Source organism: Emys orbicularis, chromosome 23 (assembly GCF_028017835.1).
Source record: "Emys orbicularis isolate rEmyOrb1 chromosome 23, rEmyOrb1.hap1, whole genome shotgun sequence".
In the NCBI taxonomy this organism is placed as follows: Eukaryota; Metazoa; Chordata; order Testudines; family Emydidae; genus Emys; species Emys orbicularis.
Window position 1 is genome coordinate 8,751,479 of NC_088705.1, and position 26,281 is coordinate 8,777,759.

At 49.4% G+C, this 26,281-nt stretch overlaps 1 protein-coding gene across 1 annotated transcript in view; it reads left to right on the forward strand.

The window, feature by feature from the left end:
• GRHL3 (grainyhead like transcription factor 3) overlaps window positions 1–26,281 on the forward strand; it is a 30,719-nt gene extending 4,438 nt beyond the window's left edge. Inside the window, exons 4-15 of the mRNA XM_065421710.1 lie at window positions 988–1,067; window positions 4,478–4,631; window positions 6,199–6,310; window positions 8,788–8,882; window positions 10,624–10,782; window positions 12,810–12,888; window positions 14,547–14,680; window positions 16,062–16,099; window positions 16,798–16,886; window positions 17,162–17,247; window positions 18,666–18,730; window positions 26,167–26,281. Of these exons, the coding sequence (XP_065277782.1) occupies window positions 988–1,067; window positions 4,478–4,631; window positions 6,199–6,310; window positions 8,788–8,882; window positions 10,624–10,782; window positions 12,810–12,888; window positions 14,547–14,680; window positions 16,062–16,099; window positions 16,798–16,886; window positions 17,162–17,247; window positions 18,666–18,730; window positions 26,167–26,281 (1,206 nt within the window). The remainder of the gene's footprint in view (window positions 1–987; window positions 1,068–4,477; window positions 4,632–6,198; window positions 6,311–8,787; window positions 8,883–10,623; window positions 10,783–12,809; window positions 12,889–14,546; window positions 14,681–16,061; window positions 16,100–16,797; window positions 16,887–17,161; window positions 17,248–18,665; window positions 18,731–26,166) is intronic.

Sequence of the window (26,281 nt, forward strand, 5' to 3'; positions counted from 1 at the left end):
ACGCTTATCATCATCACCTAGGCAGCTGCCAACGAGTGAAACTGCGCCTCCTGCTGCAATATGCATCCACATGGAACAAATCCCATGCAGTCCGGTGGGATGTGGCTCCAGTTTAGACCCAGGGCCAAATTCAGACCTGGTGTAAGTGGGTACAGATCCCATCGGAGTCTTTGGGTCAAATGCAGCAGTGACTTAACTGGTGGAGTAAGTGACACGCCTGGTATATCCGGGAGTGTGATTTGCACAGCGTTGGCGTGCGAGGGGTGTATGAAACAAGTGTGATTGACACACTGAGGGGTGTGGAACAACATCCAGGTGGGTGTGATAAGAAGAATGGGTAAGGGGCTTCTTAACCTTCCACCTGCCTGTTTGCCCTGCTACACCCTTCCGTCCCGGGGTGTGTACGTTACTCACTGTGCACGGAAGGCCTGATCAGAGAACACTGCATTGCGTAAGCGCTCACACCCATCTCCTTAGCAACTTCCCCTTGTGTTTCATACACCATCATTTGCATCTCTGCTGAAGTTGGCCCTGACCCGTCGTCAGTAGCATGTGACTCGCGATGGCTCAGGATTTGACCAGAAAATTCGGAAAGAGTCCCACTCTCTGTGGCTGACACACCACGACTAGTCATGCCCTGCTTTCCGGGAAAAACACTAACTGTGGGCTAGTTAGAGCCATCCTGGTTTGCCTCAATTGGAAAATGTCCCCACCTGAGAGGTGGACTTCAATGCAGTGTCTCTAATTCTGGGCCTGATCATGCAGTTCTTACCTACTGGAGTCAATGGGAGCTTTGCATTAGAGACTTCATCCAACTCCCATTGAATGAATAGTCTTTGCATTGACTTTGGGAGATGGATCAAGCCTTCGGACTCCAGAATTGGCTGCTTGTAATGTTTGTAGCTGCTATTATTAATCACCGGTGCAGCAGGGGGGAAGTGGGAAAAAATTCCACTTTCATTTATCCTGCTTTCATTTTCCCTACAGTCACTGCTCTTCGGTGATATCCTCAAATCCCAGCCGGACCAGCCGTGCTCCGAGGGTTACCCTGCCGATGGCGCTAAGAGGTAATCGACAGTTCGTTAGTCTGGCCTGTCCCCTGGTTTCCAGTTCACCTGGCAGCAGTCACTTCCCCTCGTTTCATTTGCCCAGCTGCCGATCCAGGCGGGCACTCACCTTGGCAGAGTTACAGAATTAATATTTCCCCAAGGGTGAGCCAGTCTGGAATAATGTCCTTAGTGTACTGAGGATGAGCGTGCTGTCATGCGGGGTGAATTTCAGTGCATGTGGAAGCGAAGGGCTCTTAGCAGTGTTTAGGGTTTGAGATATTGCTTGTCGAGAAAGGGCCTAGACCAAAACTCTCCGCCTGGAAACCTGATGTGTCAGCAAACGAGAGAGAACCTTCTCTATTCATGAGCTTTCCCGCTCAGCCTGGCAGGACTCAGGGAACCACACTGTTGACTTTGCTTTGGTTACAGCAGCCAAGTGATGGGCCTTTAGAAGTCTGTCCCCCGTCCGTAGGGAGCACGGAGGCAGAGGATGCTAAGCAGGCTTCCCCAAGCAGCTCAGCCAACCCCAATCCAGCTTGAACCCCGGTCACCCTGCTAAGGACCCCCTGCTGCAATTGTGGCCAGCCAAGGGGCGTTTACACACTGCACAGAGTCCCTGCTGGGTTCTTGGGTTGAGACCACATACATTCGCTGATTCGCCTCTCGCTTACACTAGTGTAAATCAAGAATAAGCCACTGACATCAAGGGGGGTATGTAAGTCACTGGTGAGTGTGTGTTAAAGGTCCCCCTTTATGAAAGTGCGGCAGACTGTAGCGCTTTAGCTCAAGAGAGGTTCCTGGTTCAATCCCTGGTGGGGGCTCTTACAGGCACACGGGTGTGAGTGAGTGGAGAAGCTGCTCTCTGAATCCACTGCTGCCTCTGACAGACATGCCTCCCTTACACTTCACAGACGTGTTCACGCTAGTCACGCCTGCTGCCGCGGATTCCACATCCTTGACCTGGTACCTGGGCACTTTCTGCGCCAGTAGCTTCACTGGCTGCGTATCATCTTCAGAAGCTGCCTGGAAACAGGCCCAATTCTTGGGGCAAATGATAGAGAGAGCACAGATCACAAGCCAGGGGGGTGAAATCTTCACATCCTTCCTAGCATGGTGGGGCCTTGCTTTCAGCCAACAGAGGACTTATTCATTGCCATCTCCTTGCGTTTTTAAGGCATAAGGAAGTTTAACACCCCTCAGGGCCATTTCCTCTTCCATTTCCTGCCCTTCCCCACAAACAGATCTTTCCTGTTCTGTGGACGGTATGAAATCTGTGACTAGATAACGTGATCCTCCCTCCCGGTTTTCATTCACCTCCTCAGTCACCGTGACTCAGTTGGTGACACGTTGCTCTTTCTCACAGACAACAGCTCACCTTAATAGGCGAGAGGCTTTCTGTTTGCTGGAGACCCCAACATTTTATTTTGAAAAGCCTTAGCACCTAAAATGTGAGTTTTGGTCGCCTTCAGATGTCAACCAGGCTCAGGCCTTGTGTGTACGAAATCCTAGGTGGCAGCAGAGGCCTGGACACATTCACTGCAGGAGGCAACAGATTTGAATTCTGGCCCCAGGTTCAGAGCGCTTGCAGCTTCCACTCAGTCGAACAGGAGATGCAAGCGGGCAGCACCTCTAACAATCAGGCTGCTGCTCGTCATCCCTCGTGGATACTGGCGGGGCCTGACATCAGGCATTTTGGAAGTCTTGGTCCTGTCCCTATCATGCTTTATTCTGGCAAGGCATCGAAGCACTCTCTGTCCTGCCACAGCTCTGCTACCACCCCGTAGCAAAGTACCAGATACAATAACATATGGGAATTCCTACCTTGTCAGCACAAAGTGAGGGTAGAGAGGAAGCGTGGTGCAGTGGTTAGGGCACTAGCTCAGCCCTTGAGAGACCTGACTTCAAGTCCCTGCTCAAATTCTGCCTCACGTGGGAATTGTGAGGCTAAATACATTAAAGATTGTGAGGCACTATGATATGGGTAGGGCCCTACTAAATTCACGGTCATAGGATTTAAAAAATAATAATTTTCATGATTCCAGCTATTTAAATCTGAAATTTGACGGTGTTGTAATTGTAGGTGTTGTAATTGACCCAAAAAGGTGTGGGGTGGGGGGTCACAAGGTTATTGTAGTGGAGGTTGCAGTACTGCTACCCTTACTTCTGCGCTGCTGCTGCGACGACGCTGCCTTCAGAGCTGGGCAGCTGGAGAGCAGCGGCTGCTGGCCGGGATCCCAGCTCTGAAGGCAGAGCCGCCACCAGCAGCAGCGCAGAAGGATGGCGTGATATGGTATTGCCACCCTTACTTCTGCGCTGCTGGGGCACTGCCTTCAGAGCTGGGTGCCCAGCCAACAGCCACCACTCTCCAGCTGCCCAGCTCTGAAGGCAGCGCAGAAGTAAGGATGACAATACTGCAACCCCCTGCAACTCCCTTTTGGGTCAGGACCCCCATTTGAGAAACGCTGGTCTCCCCTGTGAAATCTGTATAGTATAGAGTAAAAGCACACACAAGACCAGATTTCACAGGGGGGAAACCAGATTTCACAGTCCGGGATGTGTTTTTCATGGCCGTGAATTTGATAGGGCCCTAGATATAGGGTAAGATAGATGGGGGGAGTGGAAAAGAGACAAATTGCTTGTGTGTTTCCACCCTGTAACAATGGAACCTTGCAGCTCTTGAGCTGGCTAAGGTGTCCCTCTCGGTAATGTTCAGACAGGGCCGGCTTTAGCAAGAGCGGGGCCCGATTCCTGGGGGTGGGGCTTGTGGCAAGCCCCGCCCCCAGGAATCGAGCCGCGCTCCGGCTGGGGTTGCCGGGCTTGGGTCCGGCCCGGAGCCGCTCGGTGGCCGGAGCCGAAGCGAGCCGCGGGGGCCAGGCCGGGGGGGGCGGAGCCGTGCCGCGCCGCGAGGGCCGGGCCGGGCTGGACCCGAGCCGAGCCGCGGGGGCCGGGCCGGGCCGGACCTGAGCCGCGCAGCGGGAGCCGAGCCAGACCCGAGCCGAGGGGGCCGGGCCAGACCCGAGCCGTGCCGCGGGGGCTGGGCTGGAGCCGAGCTGGGGCGGAGCCGCTGGGGCCGGCACGCTCGGCCGGAACCGGGGCCGGACTGGGCCATGCCTCCCCGGAGCCCTTCTCGTGCCCCCCGCCACCCCAGCTTACCTGGTGCTGCCTGCCCGCCCCTGCTTCTTTTCAGACTTCCCGCGAACCTCTGATTCGCGGGAAGCAGAGGCGGGGGAGGAACAGGGGGCGGAGCGTTCAGGGAAGGGGAGGAGGGGGAAGTGAGCTGGGGGCGGGGTGGAGAGCTGTGGCGCGGGGCCTGCTTAGCGCGGGGCCCAATTCAGCCGAATCGGCTGAATCGGCCTAAAGCCGGCCCTGTGTTCAGACTGCAGTGGTATTCGCTGGTTATTCCTCATTCTTTCTTTGTTCCATAGGAGTGACTTTGAATATACCCTGGGCTCCCCCAAAGCCATTCACATCAAATCTGGGGACTCGCCCATGGCCTACCTCAACAAAGGACAGTTCTACCCCGTCACCCTGAGGACAGCTGGAGACGGCAAATGTTTACACTTGTCCTCGAATAAAGTGAAGGTAAGAGACACACTGGCTGTTTTGCTGACAGGTGCTATAAACGGACGTCAAGCAATTGTGCTGCCCTGGGAACGGATCGTGGAGAGAAAATGTGCTTTGTGGCTCACATTGGCTTAAAGTACTTAAGGTCTAATACTTAGTCCTGCCTTGAGTGCAGGGGACTGGACTAGATGACCTCTCGAGGTCCCTTCCCAGTCTATGATTCTATGAAAGTGATGAATGGGCCAGAGAGGCTCAGACCATGTCAACAGACTCCGTCTTACCCGGCACCTGGAAACCGTAGACTTTTCCTCTAACTTTATCATTCGGGTGGGAGGTGCCCAAGAGACATTCCCACAAAACACCAGAAGCAAAAGGCTGCCTTGAAAGTGCTGTTTGTTAAGGTGGGGCCTGGTCATCAGTGATGTGTGGCCCCTTTACATCAGCTAGTTTGAAGCAAAAGGCGTGCAGTACGGGGTTAGCACCACTTCCTAAGAGCAATATCACCCAAAGCAGGGGACCCCTATGCCTGGCACACTGGGGGAAGGGGGCATTCCAGGGCAGGGTGGAGGGGAGAGAGACCATAGCCAAAGCAGACCTGCACCCCGGAAATCGTGCTGTCCCAAAATGGCCCATTGTGGCCATTACGGCAAGTTAGAGCAGCCACGGGGGTGCTCTAACCTGTGCCAAGATAGCTCCTTGCAGCCCCGGAAAGGGGAAGTATAAACTGCCTCCCCTGGCACAGGGATGAATTTGGTCCTTTACGAATAAGCCACGTCCATAGCACAGCGCGATGTTTTGTGTGGGTAGATGCTGGATGGCAATTCTGGTGGAGCTAGACCTAATGTTCTCCAGGGTCTCCCTGGCTAGAAGTTGGGTCCTCTCCCTCCAGCGGTGATGGGACGGTGCACCAAGGAAGGTGTATGAAGTGCTGGGAAGTTCTCCAAGGAAATGGTCTAGTTAAGTGCAGAGCATTAGTAGCAATTAAAGGCCCTGTAAATATCTTAACCCGTAGGCCAGGGGTAGGCAACCTATGGCACGGGTGCCAAAGGCGGCACGCGAGCTGATTTTCAGTGGCACTCACACTGCCCAGGTCCTGGCCATCAGTCCGGGGGGCTCTGCATTTTAATTTAATTTTAAATGAAGCTTCTTAAACATTTTAAAAACCTTATTTATTTTACATACAACAATAGTTTAGTTATATATTATAGACTTATAGAAAGAGACCTTCTAAAAACGTTAATGTATGACTGGCACGGGAAACCTTAAATTAGCGTGAATAAATGAAGACTCGGCACAGCACTTCTGAAAGGTCGCCGACCCCTGCCTTAGGCTATCCCAGCCCTGTGCATGCAGTAGCACAACGCGGATAGGACTCTACAGCTTGATTCCCAGATTGCCACTGACTTACCATGTGTCCTTGGCCAAGTCCTTTCCCTGCTCTGGCCTCACTTTCCCCAGCAGTAAAATGGGGAGAATCATACTATCCCTTTTTTGTCAAGTGCATTAGGCCTATGGATGAAAAGGGCTATCCCAGAGCTGAGTATGATCAACATATTAATGTGGGGCTGTTCTGCTTATTTTTCAGAGCACTGTGATGGTCGTTTTTGACAACGAAAAGAATCCAACGGAGCAGCTCAAGTTCTGGAAGCACTGGCATTCGCGCCAGCCGACTGCCAAGCAGAGAGTCATTGACGTCGGTACGCAGCGGGGCTTTCCTGGGGGTGATCGTCCAATGTGTGGGTGCTCTCGGCTATTTTTAGAATAAGTTCCTTGCCCATTTTTAATGCACAATAAGGCAACTTCAGCTACAGAGTTTGGCCTGGAGGAGTTAGGAAACAGCTGAGCGGGGATTTTTTGACCAAACGTTTTTTGTTGAAAAATGCCAATTTGGCGAAACCAAAAGTTTTAATGGGAAAGGTTGTGATGAATTTATCGACTTGGACATTTTTTTGGAAAAAAGAAAAGTTTCCAAATTGTCAATGGGTCGTTTTGACATCATTCTAAATGGAAAATTCCAGTTTTTCTGTACAGTTTTTTGATTTACCCAAACCAATTTTTTTTTTCCAGATTTTCAGTTTGGAAAATTTTCTAGATTTTGCCTTTTCGTCCTACTTTGGGATGGGAAGATTTTTTTAAATGTGTGAAATTTTTGCAGGCTGGGAAAACCTTTTCCCTCCCAGCTCTGTTACAAAGGTGCAGAATGACCTGTGGGCGTCAATGCCTTTCTGTCTGGGGACATTTTAAAGGTTTAGGTTGAAATTTTCAAAAGCAACAAAATGACTTTAGGAGCCTAAATTCCATTTTCCAAACAGACACAGGAGCCAAGTCAGTGAGATGTAGGCTCCTACATTCCTTAGGCACTTTTGAAAAATCTTACCCCTTTCCTGTTCAATCGTACAAGTCCAAGATGGCAAAGACCTTCTCCCTTGCCAGCACATGGTTATTCTTACAGTGCATTGAACTTGACCTGACAACTCATATACAAGTGTTTTGTCCATCCAGTAAAGTACCTAAAACATTGCCTAGTGGTTAGAGCAGGAGGCTAGTGGCCAGATTCTCTGTTGCACTTTGTTTCCACTGCGTGCAACAGAGCCAGGTGGGAGCTGTTGAGCACCAGGTTATGACTCCTTGATACTCTGCTATAGCACTGACCGCAGTACAGGTTAGAACAGCCTGGGTGGCTGCTCTAAATTATGCCAGCTGACAAAAGTTCCTAAGGGACCATTCCCTGGTTGGGGATAGTCAGAGCACATTGCACTCCAACCGCTACTCCCTCCTACCCCAACTCCACCCTTTCCACCTCCAACACTGTATAAGTGGGCTGTATAAGTAGGGGCATTGCCAGCAGATCGAGGGACGTGATCATTCCCCTCTATTCGACATTGGTGAGGCCTCATCTTGAGTACTGTGTCCAGTTTTGGGCCCCACACTACAAGAAGGATGTGGAAAAATTGGAAAGAATCCAGCGGAGGGCCACAAAAATGATTAGGGGGATGGAGCACATGACTTATGAGGAGAGGCTGAGGGAACTGGGATTGTTTAGTCTGCAGAAGAGAAGAATGGGGGGGGATTTGATAGCTGCTTTCAACTACCTGAAAGGGGGTTCCAAAGAGGATGGATCTAGACTGTTCTCAGTGGTAGCAGATGACAGAACAAGGAGTAATGGTCTCAAGTTGCAGTGGGGGAGGTTTAGGTTGGATATTAGGAGGGTGGTGAAGCACTAGAATGGGTTACCTAGGGAGGTGGTGGAATCTCCTTCCTTAGAGGTTTTTAAGGTCAGGCTTGATGAAGCCCTGGCTGGGATGATTTAGTTGGGGATTGGTCCTGCTTTGAGCAGGGGGTTGGACTAGATACCTCCTGAGGTCCCTTCCAACCCTGATATTCTATGATTCTATGAATACATCACCTGCACTGGGGGCTATGGGAGGGTGTGGCGGGGAGGTTCATGAACTTGCTCCGTGCCTGCTGGAGTCTTTCCCAAGCTGGCGGTCTCTGCAGCAAGGCGGTTATGGCCAGTCTCCACTCCCTCTGCACCCAAGGCAGCGGAAAGGGAGCAGAGTGAATCAGAGAATCTGGCCCTAGGAATTAGTCCAATCCTGCCACTGGCTCAGATTCTTGTAGTCATTTGCACCTGTAAAAAGCTGCTGTTCTGATCTAGCAGAGATCTGCAGTCGCTTTTCACAGGTGTCAATAACAGGTTCAACCCCTCAGCCTCATTGGCTCTTCTGTGGCCTGTTCCTTAACCTCTATGCACCTGAGTTGATCCAACTGTATAAAGAACGAAACACTTCTCTCTTGCATGGGGAGGCTGAAGTAATGCTCTGCGATCTTTGGGTGACAGCTATTTTAGAAATGCAAAGCACCTGTGATGCAGTGGCGTGGCGTCTGTGTACGCAACTCATGCATTGTATACCCCAGGCCCGGCTGTGCCCATGGGACGATTCTGTCTGGCCCCCTGAACACGTGCATTGAAGGCGCCTTTTTGTAGAACACAAGGGCATCCTCCGCACGGCAGGACTTCCCCTGCACCGTACGTGCGAGGTCACGCCACACAGAAGACACCATTTTGCATGCCCGTGTAGAATTGCATGTCTGACTAAAAACATCATGGCGGCCACTGAAGTGACTCTAGTTTTGCAGCCAAAGAGTAAATCACTCGTTAAATTCATTTCAGCCGACTGTAAAGAAAACTTCAACACAGTGCAGCACATTGACGAGATGGCGTACAACGCGTTGTCCTTCGTGTGGAACGCTAACGAAGAAGCAAAGGTATGATCCAATCCCGGAGGGGAAAGGAGAGGGCTTGTTCTGAGGCACAGTTACAGGCCAGCTGTCTCTGAGCTGAGTCCGTCTTTTTCCCCTCAGCTGAACGAGAAATGGAGTTTCGAATCCCAAACCATTTCTCGTCACTGACCCTGTTCATTTACCAGGATAGTGGGGGAGAGCCCCCTGCTTTTCTGTGCGCGTAAGCATCACCACTAGCTAATACACATTCCGCTTACAGCTCAGACAGGCTTGGATCTGTTTTTCTAGTGCTGATGGGTTTTTAAGTCCGAACAAAGCCTTTTTCATCATAGATCAGGGCCAGGCATATAGGCAAAGCATGTTTAAAAAAAATCCCAGAAAACAAAAAAACCCAAAGTTTAAGGAACAAGAAACCCTCCTCCAGACTGATGCAGCAATAGCCAGGTGGCACTCCCTGGGCAGGAGATCAGCTGGATTGTCCCAATGATTCCTTTTGGCGTTAAAATCGCTAACATTTTCTTACCAACATCTGAGCTTAACACACCATGGAAAGTTCTGGTCTCCCATGCGTCTACTCAGACCAGGTCCTCATTAGTACTTTGTGTTACCGGTTTCAGTCAGAAGGTGAAAGGAGCATCAACAAACAAACAAGCCAGAAAGAAAAAGAAAACTGGGTCTCTTAAATTAGTAGCTTGGGAAAACTCTGGTTTGTGCTGGGATCTCCATAGAGCCCCGCTGTCAACCCAAAGGCGACCTTCGTCTTTTACAACCCCAAGAGGTTAACAAATGTCTTCAAGGCACAGTTGTCAAAAATGGAAATATGCCAGGTATGCAGCAAGCCCTTGGGGGCACCTCAGCCAAACACAATTTAGCTGTTACCAGAAACTTTGTCCTCACACTGGCCTGGGGCTACTTCAGGGTGAGACTTCAGAGAGCTGAAAAGTCTGGGAGCTGCCAAGAGAGGCCAGCTATAGAGGGCTGTCTGTAGTCCTTCTTACATGAATTTTCATTCATAATTCTTCTTCTTGCCGCTAAACTTAATGCAACAGATAAGTGTCTTCTTTTCGGTCTAGAAGTATTGGCTAGACCTGACTTCAGGATCAGACCCTCCGCACAGGCCCCATTAAGTTGTGCTGATTTATGCCGGCTGAGGAACTAGTCCTAGTATTTGTCTCCAGAAACTCCGCGGAAAATATCCAGGTTGCACAGATGAGTTTGTAGTTTGGAAGCAGAACTAAGGCTTTGTGAGTGCCCAGCGTTCTCTTCCTATTTCCCACCGGAGGTAGCTCTATTCAGGCAGTGACCCAAGGCCCACTGAAGGTGACGGGAGCGTTTCTGTCGCCTTAATAGCCCTCAGGAAGGCCTTTGGCAGGGCTGTGAGGAACAGGTTGCAACATCATTAGAACATCAAGATTGTCCAAACCAAAGTGTCCCTCTGGATGGACTGTGCCATCTGCGGGACGTAGGCTGTGAAGAGCAGATGGGAAGATGCAAGGAATGGGAGCGTTACACTCACTCCTGGCTGGCGTAAGTGACTGTGTGCAGGAAGTGCAGGGCAGTGCAGGGCAGCAGAGAATCTGCTAGATCTAAGCTGGTGAGGAGTGGTTGGGTACGTGCTGGATGAAAGTTGGGAAGGCTGGACGGATGAATCTCAGAAGCACTGAAGAGTCGATTGCCCTCTGATGACATCCTTCCCTCTGTCATTTAAAATCCTGGGATTGCAGGTTAGCATTCAAGCTGTGACATTCTCCCTTCTTATCTGCAGATTTTTATTGGGGTGAATTGCCTGAGTACAGACTTCTCCTCCCAGAAAGGAGTGAAGGGCGTCCCTTTAAACCTCCAGATCGACACCTACGACTGCGGCCCTGGGACAAGCCGGCTGGTGCACCGAGCTGTCTGCCAGATCAAGATCTTCTGCGATAAGGTAGAGCCTCTCCCTCCCTTCAGAGAACTGCTTCCAGGGAATTTTATACTCACCCCAAACTAGCACAAAAGACCTGGAGCCACTAACTGAGTTGGAGGGGATGAGAACCCAGAACAACCCAGAGGGCATGACTGAATAGACAGGTTCAGCCATCTTGGGGTGAGGAGATTGATTTAGCTAGTGTGTCTGGATCACTCAGCTCACAGAAGTTAGAGATGGACAGAGCTGTTGGAGGATCTTATCCATCCCTGGCCTAAGTAGGATTCTGCCCTGTAACTTATTCTCTAGTCCAATCAAATGTTAAGACTCAAAATCTGAGACTTTCCCCACTCCCTTTGGAGGCTGATTTGCAGTCTCGTAGCTCTCAGGGTTTGAAGGTTTTGCCTGATGTTTAGCCTATATTTTCCATTTTAAAGGGGGGTTGTTTTTTCTTAACTTTAGAAATATCAGGAAGGCCTGGTCTTATTTTCCTGAAAGACCTCTGGGAGGTGTTCAGGCTATTTACTGTGAGTCCCTTGGGATGTGGAATCTTTTTAACAAGGGCTTCCATTATCCTAAGTGTTAATTAGTCAATGAAGTTAACAATGTATTAATTAAAAAAAGATCTAAGTAATTTGACTAATAATTCCCTCCCCTTTCAATTGATCAAATTTTATGCTCTTAAAATTCCACTAGTTTTCCAGTCACCACAGAGTCTTCAAATCCCAGGTGGGGCAAGTGCAAAGTCAGGTGCTCAGAAACCTGGTGATGGGTAGATAGTGTGTCATATTTAACTCAACAGGGGGCATTGTGGCCTAGTGGATGAAGCACATATAGGACTGGGACTCAGGAGACCTGTGTTCTAATTCCCTGCTCTGCTACTGGCCTGCTGGGTGATGTTGGGCAAGTCACGTCCCCTGTCTGTGCCTCAGTTTCCCCATCTGTAAAATGATACTTCTCTCCCTTTGTAAACTGCTTTGAGATCTACTGATGAAAAGTGCAATGTAAGAACAAAGTGGTATTATTAAAAGAAAAGGGCAACAAAAATGATTAGGGGTATGGAACAGCTTCCATATGAGGAGAGATTAATAAGATTGGGACTTTTCAGGTTGAAAAAGATACGACTAAGGGGGGATATGATGGAGGTCTATAAAATCATGACTGGTGTGGAGAAAGTAAATAAGGAAGTGTTATTTACTCCTTCTTATAACACAAGAACTAGGGGTCACCAAATGAAATGAATAGGCAGCAGGTTTCAAACAAACAAAATGAAGTACTTCTTCACAACACACAGTCAACCTGTGGAACTCTTTGCCAGAGGATGTTGTGAAGACCAAGACTATAACAGGGTTCAAAAAAGAGCTAGATAAATTCATGGAGGATAGGTCCATCAATGGCTATTAGCCAAGATGGACAGGGATGGTGTCCCTAGCCTCTGTTTGCCAGAAGCTGGGAATGGGTGACCGGATGGATCACTTGGTGATTACCTGTTAGATTCACCCCCTCTGGGGCACCTGGCATTGGCCACTGTCGGAAGACAGGATACTGGGCTAGATGGACCTTTGGTCTGACCCAATATGGCTGTTCTTATGTTCATAAAAGGCTCACTGACTGGACCTTTTCAAATCTTGCTGTGCCCTCACAAACAGAACATTGTATCTGTGCAAGTGCTGCTGTTATGGAGACTGACAGGGTTAGCGGCCTTTTGTTGCTCCCCATTTAAGAAGCAAATGTCCAATAAAAACAACAACAATGGGCCAGATTCTCTGCTGAGATGCAATTTCCACTGAAGTCAATGGAGTTGCACCAACAGGGAATTTACCCCAATCTTCTTAGCATATTAAAAGGTAAAGGTAAGACGTGATCTGAGCCCAGACCTGGGAGTTCGAACACCTCATGCTGATCCCAGCTCTGACACAGTCTCATCCTTTGGCCTTGGGTAAGTCACTTAGCCCCCCTGAGCCTCAGTTTCCCAGGGATGTTTGCTGTAAAGCGGAGTACTGTTAACACTATAGCTGGAGCTAATTTTTGCCTAACCTTCCTCACAGGGAGCAGAGAGGAAAATGCGGGACGATGAGCGCAAGCAGTTCAGAAGGAAAGGGAAATGCCTGGACTCCAATAACAACGGTTAGTACAAGGACTAGTCACTGGGAGGGAACAAGGGGCCTGATCCAAAGCCCCCTGAAGTCAATAGGAGTCTTTCCACTGACTCCAGTGAGCTCTGGATCAGGCCCAGAGCGAGTCGCTAAACAGTGTACTAGGATGAGATCTACCCAAACTAGCATCAGAGCCAGAAAGCAGTGTGTGCCCAGGACAGGGAGACAGGAGCGCCTGGGCTCTCTGCCGCGGATTCACTGTGTAGCCTGGAGCAATTTGCTCCGATCCTGCAGAGACGGACAGCGATTAAGTGCCTAGATGGACAGATAGACCGAACCTCTCTCTGTGTCTCGCTGTCCCAGTGACGCTGCCCGAGCGAGGTGTTGGGAGGTGTATGAGTCCTGGCTGGGAATGCTTTGCAAATGTTGGGCACTGTCTGAGAGCTGAGAACTGGGCTAAGCCGTCGCTCCCATTGGAATGTGAAATAATCTAACCCGGGTGAAGAGAGTGTGAAACAGAGTTTTGTGACGTTAATTACCACCGCCCCGTCCTTCCTAATGCAATGCAATATTCTACAATTGCTGCTTGTCCTTTGTTGCTTGCGCAAGTCTATTCCAGCGGGGTAGGGGTGGGGCACCTACTAGAGCCAACACACAGTGGGGGATAACAAAAGGCAGATGGTTCCTTCATGCAAGAGAAGCTTCTAATGAGGAGGTTCTGGGAAGGCTGGGTGTCTCAGGCTCTGCACGCCACACCACTTGTCCCCTCCCACACCCCAGGTGTTGGTTCCAAGGTCAGTAGTTCCTGTCTGATGGCCAGGGGTCCATGGGCAATGAGATGGTCTTGGGCCTGTTGAATGGGCACCTAGAGGTGGTTCCTTCAAGTCATGAGTGAGGCATGTGAGCGCAGTGGGGAAGCTCGCACTGCGATACCCATTCTGGGGTTAAATGGGGCTTGTCTCCAGGGCTGTTAACCTCCTCCCGGCAGGGACCAACCCTGGCCGTCTCTCAGCCCAGGAGGAGGGAGCTGGGTGAGCAGGAGGGTTCTCTGCCTCTGTGGGACTTTTTTCTGGTCCTATGTCCATGCGTGCATCCAAGCACAGTTGCTCTGGGCAGCATCCACTGACTCTTTGGACTTGGTCTCGGTAGAGTGGGTGCTCTCTGGGTTCTCTGCTCAGTGTCTCCTTCTGGTTCGCTCATTATGACCTTGTGACCTGCACCCCAATTCCTGTTTTATTTTTTGTTGCCTATGCTCATTTGATGTCTGGGTTCTGTGGTCCCTCCCTTGTCTGTGCCAGCGGGGCCTTTTGATCTGGTGGGCTCCACCGACCGCTCCTCCTCGTCAGGTCGGCTACTATCTTTCACCAGCATGAATGGCTCTTCCAATAAGGACAAATAAAATAAAACCTCCCTTGGAAACCATTAAGGGTAAAGGCCATGAACTGTCCTAAATTTGCACAGAGTGACCCCGTCCATCTACAGACGAGAGTTAGGGCTTTATTCGCTGCTCATTAAGAAATATCTTGTGTTTCATGCACTCTGTATAACACGTGAGTAACTAAGCTTTGGGCTGTTTGTTCTCAGGGCCTGCGCATAAATCTCTGTCATAATGTGACAGATCCCACTGATGTGATAAAGCTGCAGACTGGCAAAGGTTTTCTGAAATGAGATTTCTTGTTGTTCTCGTAGGTTTGAAAGGCTGTTTGCTGTCTGGCTTTCGAGGGAACGAAATCACATTCCTGAGGCCGGAGACGGATTTAGAAACCGAGCCGGTCTTGTTTATTCCAAACGTCCATTTTTCAAATCTTCAGAGATGTGGTGTGGTAAGTCCTTGTAAAAACATCCCCCGAACACGAACACACACACACACACACACACACACACACACACACACACACACAACTTGAAAGCTGGGTCAATGGAGTGCGTCCTACAGACACTAATTGTATCGTGTAGAGGAAAAGAGCCCACAGCGTCAATTTTATTAACTAACAATTTCAAGGTCAAGGGAGATTTAATTTGGGGAAAGGTGAACTTGAGGAAAAGTTTTCTCAAGAAGGATTGTATAAGGATTACCTGCAAATTTGCACGGTGGATTGAGCTGGAAAGAGCAAAAGCATTTGCACAAAATGACCCCTAGCAAAATTCCTCCATTCAAAACACCTCCATCTGTGGGATATTCCTCAGCTTCTCCCCAGCCTCTCTCTGTTCCCGATGATCCTCCCTGCAGCTGAGAAGAGCTGGGCTTCCAAACTGCTCAGTAGTGCTCTGGAGGCCATCGCTCAAGAAGTTGAGTTGCCACCTGTCTGAGTTGGTCCAAATGGGCAAATTCAGCCAGGACAACATTGTGGCGTCTTCTTGCAACAGGATGATATTTTGGTGCAACAGTGTTGAAGCTAGGGGACAGGAGAACTCGGTCTGCCACACCAGAATCTGCTGAGAAACCATGGGCTCTGGATTCAGAATCGATTGCGAGATTCAAGCTCCTTTTGGTTCTGACAAGATGTATATTCTGGACTGTTGTCTGTGGGACAGGAATCACAGTGGATGAGACTCTGTCAGGCTTTCACTTAGTCAGAAAAGCGTGGATGTGTGTTTGTTCTTTAATTGCAGTTTCCTAGGGGGAAATGACGGTATAAGGGGAAAAAATCATCTGACCTTTAAAACAAAAAACTCAGTCGGGTTTGCAAACCTGAGACCAGCCCATGTTGTTCCATCCCCAGCTGAATTATTCTATTCCAGTGATGACATCATTGTCATGATACCGCATCACCCCACGGCACATCCCAACAAGGCATTTCACAGGCCCCCAGACTCCTGAATGTCCTGCTGATGGGTAGGCTCTTCCCGTTGAAAAGGGGATAATGCCGCTCTACAAGGGATGCCAAACTTCCCGCCAGCCCAAGCAGCAGGGGATACGCTAAGAATCCATGGTTGAAATCCTGGTTCCACTGAAGTCAATTGCAAAACTACCCTGGATTTAAATGGAGCCAAGATTTGATCCCATATAGGCACATCCCTCCCCTGAACCCTACACAGCCATATTCTGCCTTCAGCTACATGGCTGTAGCCAAGGACAGGATCAGGCCATGAGATCTAAGGCGAGAATGAGTATCTTAGTGGGGAGCCCATCAAGGGACATCTTATGGGCTCTTGAAAACAAAATTTAAACTAAAACGATCTCTTTTTTTCTTTTCATTCAAGGTGCTTCCTGCTGCTGCTGTTCCTAACAACGTAAACAGGTAGGAAAGGACAGGGGCTCATCAATCTTTTCACCTCTTCGGGCCAGTAATTGTTCTGGTACCTGTGGAGCTTAGCATGTGCACACATACCAGCTAACTGCAGGTGCACCCTCTGCCTGCACTGAAGTCTTCTCTCATGTAAAGGTGTGGAATGGACTCTCATAACACTCAGCCCCACCCCCCAAAAAGCCTGCTGTGACGTTTCCTTTACCACCCTGAAAAGCTATTGTGGTATCCTGCTAATCGGGTGACGGAACATGTTTAAAAATCAGAATGATCCCTGAACCGGCTCGGACGGGCTAAGGTCGCCAAAGGCAAAGGCAGCTGTAAAGGAAGCTGAAAGAGAGAGAAACCCTTGCTTTCAAAATCACTGAGGTGGGAAGTTCAGATACCCGCCTTGGCCTGATCCAAAAGTCAGTGGAAAGACTCTCATTAACATCAGTGGCTTTTGGACCGGGCCCAGTAATTCTGAGACATTACATGTCTTTTGCCTGGGATATAAAACCAAACCCCTCACCACTTGTGATCACTGGAGAGCCCGTTGCACTCCAGGAGAGGGGTGTTATCTTCGGTGTCCTGGCCACAGTCCAACTCCGGTAATGCTTCTGTCACCGGCATTTGGGAACCTCCCCTTTAACTGTTGGAATGTTTGCTTCTGTCATACGTCTTCCTGACGGTCTCCTCTCGTGTTTACTTAGGTTGCCATTAAAACGGGGCTGTCCCTCGTTCTCGGATGAGTTTGATCCTTCACCTTCCAAACTAGCCAAAGAAGAAGATGCCAAGAGAGGTATTGTTATTATTGAGATTATCGTGGCACCGAGCAGCCTGAACCACAGCCCAGGCCCCCATGTTGCTAGGTGCGGTGCAAACACAGAACAGAGGGTCCCTGCCCCAAACAGCTTCCAGAACCTCCCCGTTGGGAATTCAATTCCTTTGGCAAGTGGTTCGTCACATGGCCCAACTCATTCGGGAGCTTCATTTAAACGGGATCCTACAAGCTTTGGAAATGTGCTGCAAACACCTGCAACCAGTGGTTTAAAAGCTGCCTGTTGTCTGTCCCAGTCTTGTTGTATGTGCGGAGGGAATCCGAGGAAGTATTCGATGCTCTCATGCTGAAGACACCAGATCTCCAAGGACTCAGGAATGCTGTAAGTTTCGTGCCATGACTGTGACACATAAACTGCCGTGTGTTCTCGGAAATCAGGGGTCGGGGAGGGGAGAGGGGGTGTTGGAATTAACTCCCTGTGCAGGGGCTCAGCACAAGGACGGGGCACCACTTCTATCTCACGTCTGCCCTGTTTGGAGGAGCTAAATGGTGCGTAGGCCTTGTGCTAAGAATTCCACCCCAGTGAAAAAGTCAGCCCATGCGTTGAGAGCTGTAGCGTGAGAGGTGAGCTCTCTCCAGGAGCACAAACCTTATCAGCGCAGTCTTTTGTTCAGATCACAGTATAAAAGCCCTAGGATTCTCCTTTTATTACAGTGTTTTCGTATTTTCAGCTGTAAAACATCCCTCACCATTCCCTGGCTCTATCTCCGGGGGATCTGAAGCCAGGGCAAGTCTACCTGCTATCCACCTTAGGATGGAATTTTCTGTTTGAGGAACACACAGGGCATATTTCTGTGATGATTATCAGAAGAATCCCCGATAACCCTAGCTCCTCTTTGGGGGGTGGAATAAAACAAACAATAAACCTAAATGATCCAATGGTGCCTTTATGGCAGCGCTTTGGGGGGCGGGGAGGGGTTGTTGTTTTTGCAAACTTTTAAAAACAGAGCAGAGGCAGGTTGCAGAATGTCAGGTTATAGCTTCCTCCCCATGGCAATACAGCCAAGCAGACAAGACCCTTCACAGAAAATGCTGCCGAATGAATGTAAAACTCTCCCTCAACTTCCAAACCTGCTCAGAGCGTCATCAAAGCGCTTATGATGCTAGAAGCAGGAGCGCCGCCAGCTTTTCTGCCGCCCTAGGCAGCGGAAGGTCCCGCCCCGAAATGCTGCCCCCCACAGAGGCAGCGAAAGGTCCCGCTGCCGAAATACCGCCGCGGTCGCCGCCCCCCAAATTATAGCACCCGAGGCGACCGCCTAGGTCGCCTAATGGGTTGCGCCGGCCCTGGCTAGAAGCCTTTGCAGCTTGACCCAGAACCTCAGCAAAAGTCGGGATCGCAAGGGATTCAGGGCTATCAGAGTCAGACGTGCACTTTCTGTTGGTAAACCAAAAGCTCTAAGGTGCAGAGGCTTTGCACAGGTGCATTAGTCTGTCTCTGTGTGCCCATGAGGTGACTTCCCAAGGTCACGTACCACTTCAGTGATGGAACCAGGAGTTCGCACCCAGGTCTCCTGAGTCCATTGAACCAAGCTGCAGCAGCAAAAGGCCAGGTTACCGTAGTAACCCCAGTATAAGCTACGTCATTGCTCTAGCATTTTTTTTATAAGGAGGAGGGGGGGAAATTCTTCCATTGAGGAGTGACCCTACGGCAAAGCTCCCTTTTATTTTATCTGCTGGGATTTCATTCTGAATGTGCAAAAAAAAAAAAAAGATTTTAAAGTGTCACGTTTTCTCCTGCAGATTTCAGAAAAATATGGGCTGCCTGAAGAAAGCATCTATAAAGTCTATAAAAAGTGCAAACGAGGGTAAGCAAATCTCCGATCTGCATTTGCACTGGGCGCCTAGGATCTTTGTACCCTTTGGTGCCCTGCCACGGGATGAAACCGTATTTTAACAAGATAATAAATACCAAAGCTATGGGAGGTCTGGGCCATTTGGAGCATATAAAACACAGAACTCTTTCTGCCCTTTAAAGATTTGGGATAACGTTTGTTTGTACTAACTTTATTCTGAGTGGTGAAGTCTCCTCGGGAAAGGTGGGGGGAGGAGCTGGTTGGGTGGTTTAATGGATGATTTCTCAGAGTGAAAGCCTGGGCTTAGAGTGAATTTATCTTATCTCAATCTGCGAGGTACAAATGTTTGCTTCTCACAACTAGTGTGCATAACTGGCATCAGGCCTTGCCCGGATCAGGACTGGCCAGTGTGGAGACTGTTGGGCTGCAGAGAAAACAGCAGGGTTAGAAAGCTTTGCATTGTGTTCCACTGACTCTTCCCAAGGGTTAGGTACAAACAGGGCACCTTCGTTCCCAGTTTTGCCAACTCATCAGCCATCATTCGCTAATGGAGTGATCCACAGCCATGGGAGTCCTTCCTGGACTCTGGTAGGTGATGGTCAGACCCTACGTATGAACACGCACCCTGAATATATAGATGCCACGGACAGAATGAACCTTAATAGGAATTTAGACCTAAACTCCTGCCTTGATTAAGAAAAGGATTTGTATCTCCTGCTGAAGGCACCGCTATGAAAACATGTTGTTCTTTGGTGCGTTGGTTTGATGTGCTGGGGCAACAGGTCCTGTCTAGAGCAGCCGTCCAAGCCTGAGCTAGGTCATTGGTGATGAAGGTTGTTACCATCTGTTGGTTGTCTGGTGGCTCATGTGAAATGAGTCAGAGGGGCTGCGTCTCACCTGGTTCCAGTGTGTTCACATCACAAAGCACCACCTCCATAGGTACTAGCTGGCTCCTAGTGTTGACTAACCCATAGACTGAACTCCCTTCTCTCCCCTATAGGTGGTCCCTCCAGATCATTGTTAAGGTACATTGGGCAAGATCATCAGTTGGTGTAAACTGGTGTCGCTGCATTGACATGAATGGAGCTATGCAAATTCTCACCTGCTGATGATCTGACCCATTTCCCATAGTGCTCTGTGGATAAATAAAGGACTCAGTCTCTGGGGCTGCCAATCCAATATGGAATTCAATGGGGGGAAAAAATTCAGGGGTGATATAAAAAATTTCCAAGAGGTCTCCAAAAACCCAAGAACTTTGGGCTCCAACTCCACTAACAATGGAATGAATGAGACTGGGAAAGTCCTCTTAGAGTCTGTCTTTGATAACCACACAGGGTTTGTGAAGGCAGCTTTAGTCAGTGTCGGACAGTATTTTACTCTGGTACTTTTGATTCACACCTTTGCCTGTTAGCTATTGTAGAGGGCTCGTTAATGACTTCCCGGAAACAAGTAGGTGGCCTTTTAGCTCCCAGGGTTGAGCTGTCTAAAAGTTTCCTTCAATGACTCCAGAAGAGCAAAACCGTGTCGTAGTGGTGGTGCCTGCACATCCTGCCATGGCATTGTGGGAGATTAACTTCAAGGACAGCCCTATCCCTACCCTGCCCTACAAAGTGACGGGAGGACTTTTCACACAGCACACAACTTACCTGTGGAACTCATTGCCATGGGATGTTGTGAAAGCCAAAAACTTACTTGGGTTGAAAAAAGAACTGGATAAGTTCATGGCAAACAGGTCTATCGATGGCTATTAGCCAAGATGGTCAGGGATACAACCCCATGCTCTGGGTGTCCCTAAACCTGACAACCAGAAATTGGGAGTGGAAGACAGGACTGGCTCACTCCATAACTACCCTGTTCTGTACACTCCCCCTGAAGCTCAGGTACGGGCCACTGTCGGGGACAGAACACTGGGCAAGATGGACAATGGGTGACCCACTATGGCAGCTCTTATGGGAATAGACACTTTGAGGGGTATGCAGCACGGTCAGTTCGTTCTCAGCTGATCATTTGATACTGTAATGCAAAGCAAGAGAACGGGTTTGCGGTGCAGCGGGATTCTTGCTAATCTTCTGTCAAAGGGCTCATGTTGCCAGACAAAGAATACGTCGAGTGCACTTTCACTGTGCCCTACCCCCGCTGAGGCGCTTGTTGTGTCTGGAAAACCATGGTCCTGGGCCACCAAGCCGCAGCTTGACGTTATTGTGTACTGTTGTAATTATAACTTGGGAGCAACGAACAGCAAATAATAGCAATGCCCTCCTCGGAGACGGAGCGAATAGCTTTGTTAATCTGCCGTTGTCTGAAAGGGAGGCTTTGATTGTTGAAGTTGAAGGATCCCTCCTAGCCACGAGGTGATCCTTTGCCTGGAAAGAGCTCAAGAATTTCACCGGGGGACGTTATTGTACAGCGTCTTGCTTTCTTTGCTAAGTGACCCCAGAGAAAAAAGCCCTCGGAGTTGAAGATTGGAGCTGGTGCCGCAGGTGGGAGTTTGGGTTGTTTTGTAACCAAACCATGTGCAAAGTGTGATTTTTGAGGCGTAATCAGACCTGACAGGGACCCCCCGCCCCCATGACAAACACGTCTCTCCTAAGTGGAAGAACTAGTGCTTGTGCTTAGGCAGGGTTGGGGGAGTCTGGGGGAAGGGCTTCTGGGAATCAGCCTTTTCTTAGTTCAGACTGTAAGTGATTCTTGGAGGACCCCACTGAAGGTGAATCCAACCCCCAGTCAGTGATCTGCCCGGGCATGCCTACTGCTGCTCTCTTTTCAGTTCCCACTTCAATCCCAAAGCTGCTGCTTTGGAAATTCTCTTTCTAACGTAACCTTAGAAACACCTAATCCCTGTGACTGCCCCCAAGATGCTGGGGGGGGCGGGGCGGGGGAGAGTTTTGCTTTGTTGGGAGTTCGCAGGGCAATATGGCACTTGCTGAACATAGCTACTTTGCAGATCCTGTGCAGCTCTGGGGCATTAGCTGAAACGCTCTTTAAACAGACCTTTGTTACTCAGACACGCTGAGATATGTGCAAATAAAGCCAGGTCCTGCTCTGTGTTTTCCTAGCAGTCAGAGACACTGAGTTATAGCTGGCGTCTCTTGTACAATTGAGGATGTGCTAATCACATGTGAAAAACCCTTCGGGGCTTGATCCCCATTGAAAACAATGGGCAAGATCCTCCACTGGTGTCAAATGGCGTAGCTCTGTTGACTTTAATGGAGCGACATGGGTTTACACCAACTGGGGATCTGGCCCATTGACTTCAGTGGAGGGGTGCATCCCTGAGAACGAGCTAATTGCTATTTTCCAGAACGCGTTCTGAAATAAAGAACTTTGAACCGCTCCCTTCCCCCGATGAATGGGGAAAGACTCATCCGCTGCCAAGCTTATTTTCATAAATCCAGACAGCGAGTCCTCCACGCACACAGAGATATGATCGCACTTTGCAAGCACCAGTGACTGCCTGGAAAATGAATGAATTGTTTGTACTGGCGCAGGCCCAGGTTTTTAGCGCAGAGGGAGACAGAGAGGAGACTTAGAATGACGCCAGTTTGTGCATTAGGTGGTTTTGGTGATGGGGCTCCTGACAAGCGTCTAACAAGGTGGAAGAAACCGTCCCAGAATGTTGGCAGCGGCCAGAGTGTGGCAGGGGTAGTTTAAAGGGACTCTCGCTGCTGTCCCGTTCCATTGACGTCAGTGTGAGAAAGTCTGAGAGAAGTGGGCTTCTCAGGGGGGGGGATCTTCTAACACACTCTGCACTGGCATCTGTCTGGGAGTTTGATATTGAGGTCAGTGGGAACAGAGCAACAAGCAGCCCTGAGTGCATCTGAAACTCCCATCTCACGGCTCAAGGCCCAGATGCAAGAAGGTGCTTAAATTGGTGTGTAGCTTTCAGCACACACACACACACACCCCTAACTTGGGTCGGAACTGACTATGCTACCCAGCTGTGTGAATCTCAGTCCCCTGCACAGATGAGTTCCTGTGAGGCAGGGGGGAAAAGGGTCTTGTCTGGTTGAGGGAACCACCTATAACTTGATTTTTATTTGTTACTCTATCTGATACCAAGTTAATATTATGAAGTAATGAATGCTTGGGAGATAGAATCAACCAGGGGTTCTTATCCCTGCCCAAAACGGAGGAACAAGGAAATAAAAAGGCAACACATGTAAAGCAGACCAAATGAAATACCATCATATCCAACTTGTAATTAAGCTTTGGAACTCATTGTCACCAGTTATTGTTGAGCAAATACCTTACTCAGATTCAAACTCGGCTACAATCTACTTATTGCGAAATGTTTCCTGCTCTCCTAGCCTTCATTTTCCCTTTGCATGATTTCATCCTATTGCCTCACCCTAAGCAATTATCTTTCTCCTTGGCATTTACTTTGTGGGCCTCAGCTGGTAGAAACCAATGTGGCTCAGTGGAACAACCTTGATTTACACCATCTGAGGACATGGCATTAAAAGTGGGCCTTGTCAGCATGGTGACCTACTATGCCTGTCCCCATTCAGCTCATAGGCAGATGACATGAATTTCAGGATGACTCAGTAGAAGTAATGGGCAAACTTCATATAATTGTGAGCTTGGTCTGGATCTGCAATCTAAGGTCTGGATTTCTCTTCATGACTTACCTGAATCTTTTTGATTGAGAAATCGGACTGGAAACCCAACAGCATGAGGTTCGTGTGACTCCCAGTGCCTCATGTCTATGAATCAGGATGAACTGGAGAGAACTCATGTAACTTTGGGTGCAAAGATTCTCTTTCCATGTTGGTCAAAAGTTCAGAGCAGCATGAAAACAGCTGATGAAGAAACCTGACCCAACTTTTCCCATCTCCCATAAAGCTTGTGTCTGATTCATACCTAGATGAAGGTTTGATTCAGTTAATAGTTTTAATGTAACTCAGCATCTATAGTGGACCTTTCACCAGGTGGCTGCTAAATGCCTGAGTTTAGGCAGGTAGCGTCCCCATTCTACAGATGGGGAAACTGAGGTGATGTGTTGATTTGGTCAGTGTCACACAGGAAGTTGGTGGCAGAGCTGGGAATAGTCTCCGAGGCCCCCTGCTCTAACAGCTGGACACACTTACCTCTTTTTTTAATCCGAAGTGGCGTGTTCACCCACTCTGATCAGTGGGTAGCATTTTTCAAAGCTGAAATAAGGCTGGGTGGGACAAGTCGCTTCCAGACCAGATGCCTTTCCCAGCTGTAGGTGGATGAAATATGAAAGACTTTTTGGAGATGCCTCATTTGTCATTTAAAGTCATCTTGGTTTTGGGTTGCATAAGGCAACCGCGTGGGTCGGACACACCTGTGTGACACAGCCCTAGATTTCCACTCTGTGTTTAAAGCAGCATGCAGCTATCTACATCTGGGATGACTGGAATCGGCTTACAAAGCAGAACTCCTAGTACAAAAGTGGAAAAGCAATTGAAGAATCTAAGAGGAGGGTTGGGGGATTTTGGCAGCTGGGTAGATTGTCATCCTACTCCGTGACTGTTTTGCTTCTGCCGCTGCCCATCCACTCACCTTTTTATCTGCCCCCACAGCCTCTGGATCTCTGTCCTCTCTCATGTTCATTGCCAAAGAGGTTGGGCCTCCTTGTTGTGTTTGTGTAACAGCTACATGACTCTGGACAAGTTATTTTGTGCCTCAGTTTACCCATGTGTCGTGTTTAATGCCCTCCACTGAAAGGCCCTAGATATAGGAAATCAACTTGCTTATAAAGCATTTTGAGATCTTCTGAAAAGTGCAGTGAAGAGTAAATTATTGAGCACCGGTCACATTCTAAAGCATGTAATTAACAAATCTGAATGAAAAGGCAAACCTTGCCCCTTCACCTGCTTGATGCACTTCCTGTTTCAAAGGCAATCTGACATTCCTTGAATTCTGCACTGTCTTAGAATGGATGGGCCAGATGCTCTGGTGCTGTCAATTGGTGTATCTCCATTGACTGCCAAGGGACTTCGACGATTTACACCAACTGAGGGTCTGTCCTGTCCTCTGTGCCTGACAAATTACTAGATTTGCTAGAAACTGAAGCCTCTTTATTTCTGAGTATTGCACAGTTAATGCTATTGCCCCATTAATGATCCCAGTAGAGACCTGGAGGGAACGTGCTGTGTGCAATGAAAGACGGTTTGTTCTCTTTGCCACTTCCAAACGGTTCCGAGTGCCTCCTGTGATTTATGGGAACATAGCCGTGTGACGCCCTGCGACATCAATGATATTTTAATGAGGAACTCTGGTATGATGGGGAGCCGTGGCCTTGGCTTTAAATCAGCTGTTGAAATGCTTCTCCCCCTCCCCTTTATAATTTCTGGTTCCAAGCAGTTGATTTTATGACTGTCACTGAAGTTGTAACCAGTCTGCGGCCAGGAAAGATGTGGCCGCTTGGAAGGACAAAGAATTTGGAGTGCTGGCTCTCCTGCTGATGCTGTATATTCAGGCGGCATGTGTTCTTCTCTGCAATTGGCGGATTAGCCACTGGGCCAACGGGGCCTGTGCCCAGGGGCCCCGGCCAATTGGGGGGCCCTGGAAAAATGGGCACACTTGTGCCCCACCCCGCTCTGCCCACCTAGCACTTCTGCTGGGGACTGGGGACGGGCCGCAGGGGCTTGCCCCACTCCGCCTGTCTGGTGCTCCTGCTGCAGAACAGGGGAAGTGCCCCAACCATGCTCCCTGGCAGGAGCGCCAGGCGGGTGGAGCGGGGCAAGTACCCGCACCCCGACCCCGCTCCCTGGCAGGAGTACCCAGGCAGAGGGGGGAAGCCCCTGCACCCTGACCGGGGGGATACGGGAGGAATGCAGGTGAAAGGGATGGGGAGGGGCTCCCACTTGCTCTGGCCCAGGGCTCCATCCGCCTCTGCCTCTCTGGGAGAATGGGCGTACAGCGCTTACATTCTGCACGGGGTTCTTGGCGGTTGTAAGTGGAAAAGACTCTCCCTGTCAATTCTCCGCATTGCAGCCCAACTCGGCAATGCCTTGAAGCCCGGGGTAGGAGAAAGTGGACAATGCAGTATTCTGTGGGTGCCCTCCCAGCTCGCCCGCTCCTGTTGTTAAATGAGCAAACCGGCTTCCCAAGTGGAAATGAGCCACCTGTTGCTTACCGCAGAGCCCCAGAAAGAAACCAATCGGTCACAATAAGGGTCTGGTTGCAAACTGGTTAGTAACCAGAACCCAGACTGTTTGTATGGTGCTTTGCCTGTTCAAAGCTCTTTATAAAAGACTATCTGATCCTCCCAGCACCTGTGTGGCCCAGGTAGGTCAGTCCTATTATTGCACCTAGGTGGAAACTGAGGCACAGTGAAGTGCTAGGACTTGCGCAAGGCCACGTGGCAAGTTAGTGGGAAAGGCAGGACGAGAACTCAGGATGTCCCAGTTCCCACTGCTCCACAGTTAAAGTGACTGCTTGAAATATGCGCCCCTAATCCAATCTCTCTCCTCTCCTAGCATCTTGGTGAACATGGATAATAACATCATCCAGCACTACAGCAACCACATGGCTTTTTTACTGGACATAGTGGAAGCAGAGGACAAAATCCAGATCATCCTCAAGGAGTTATAA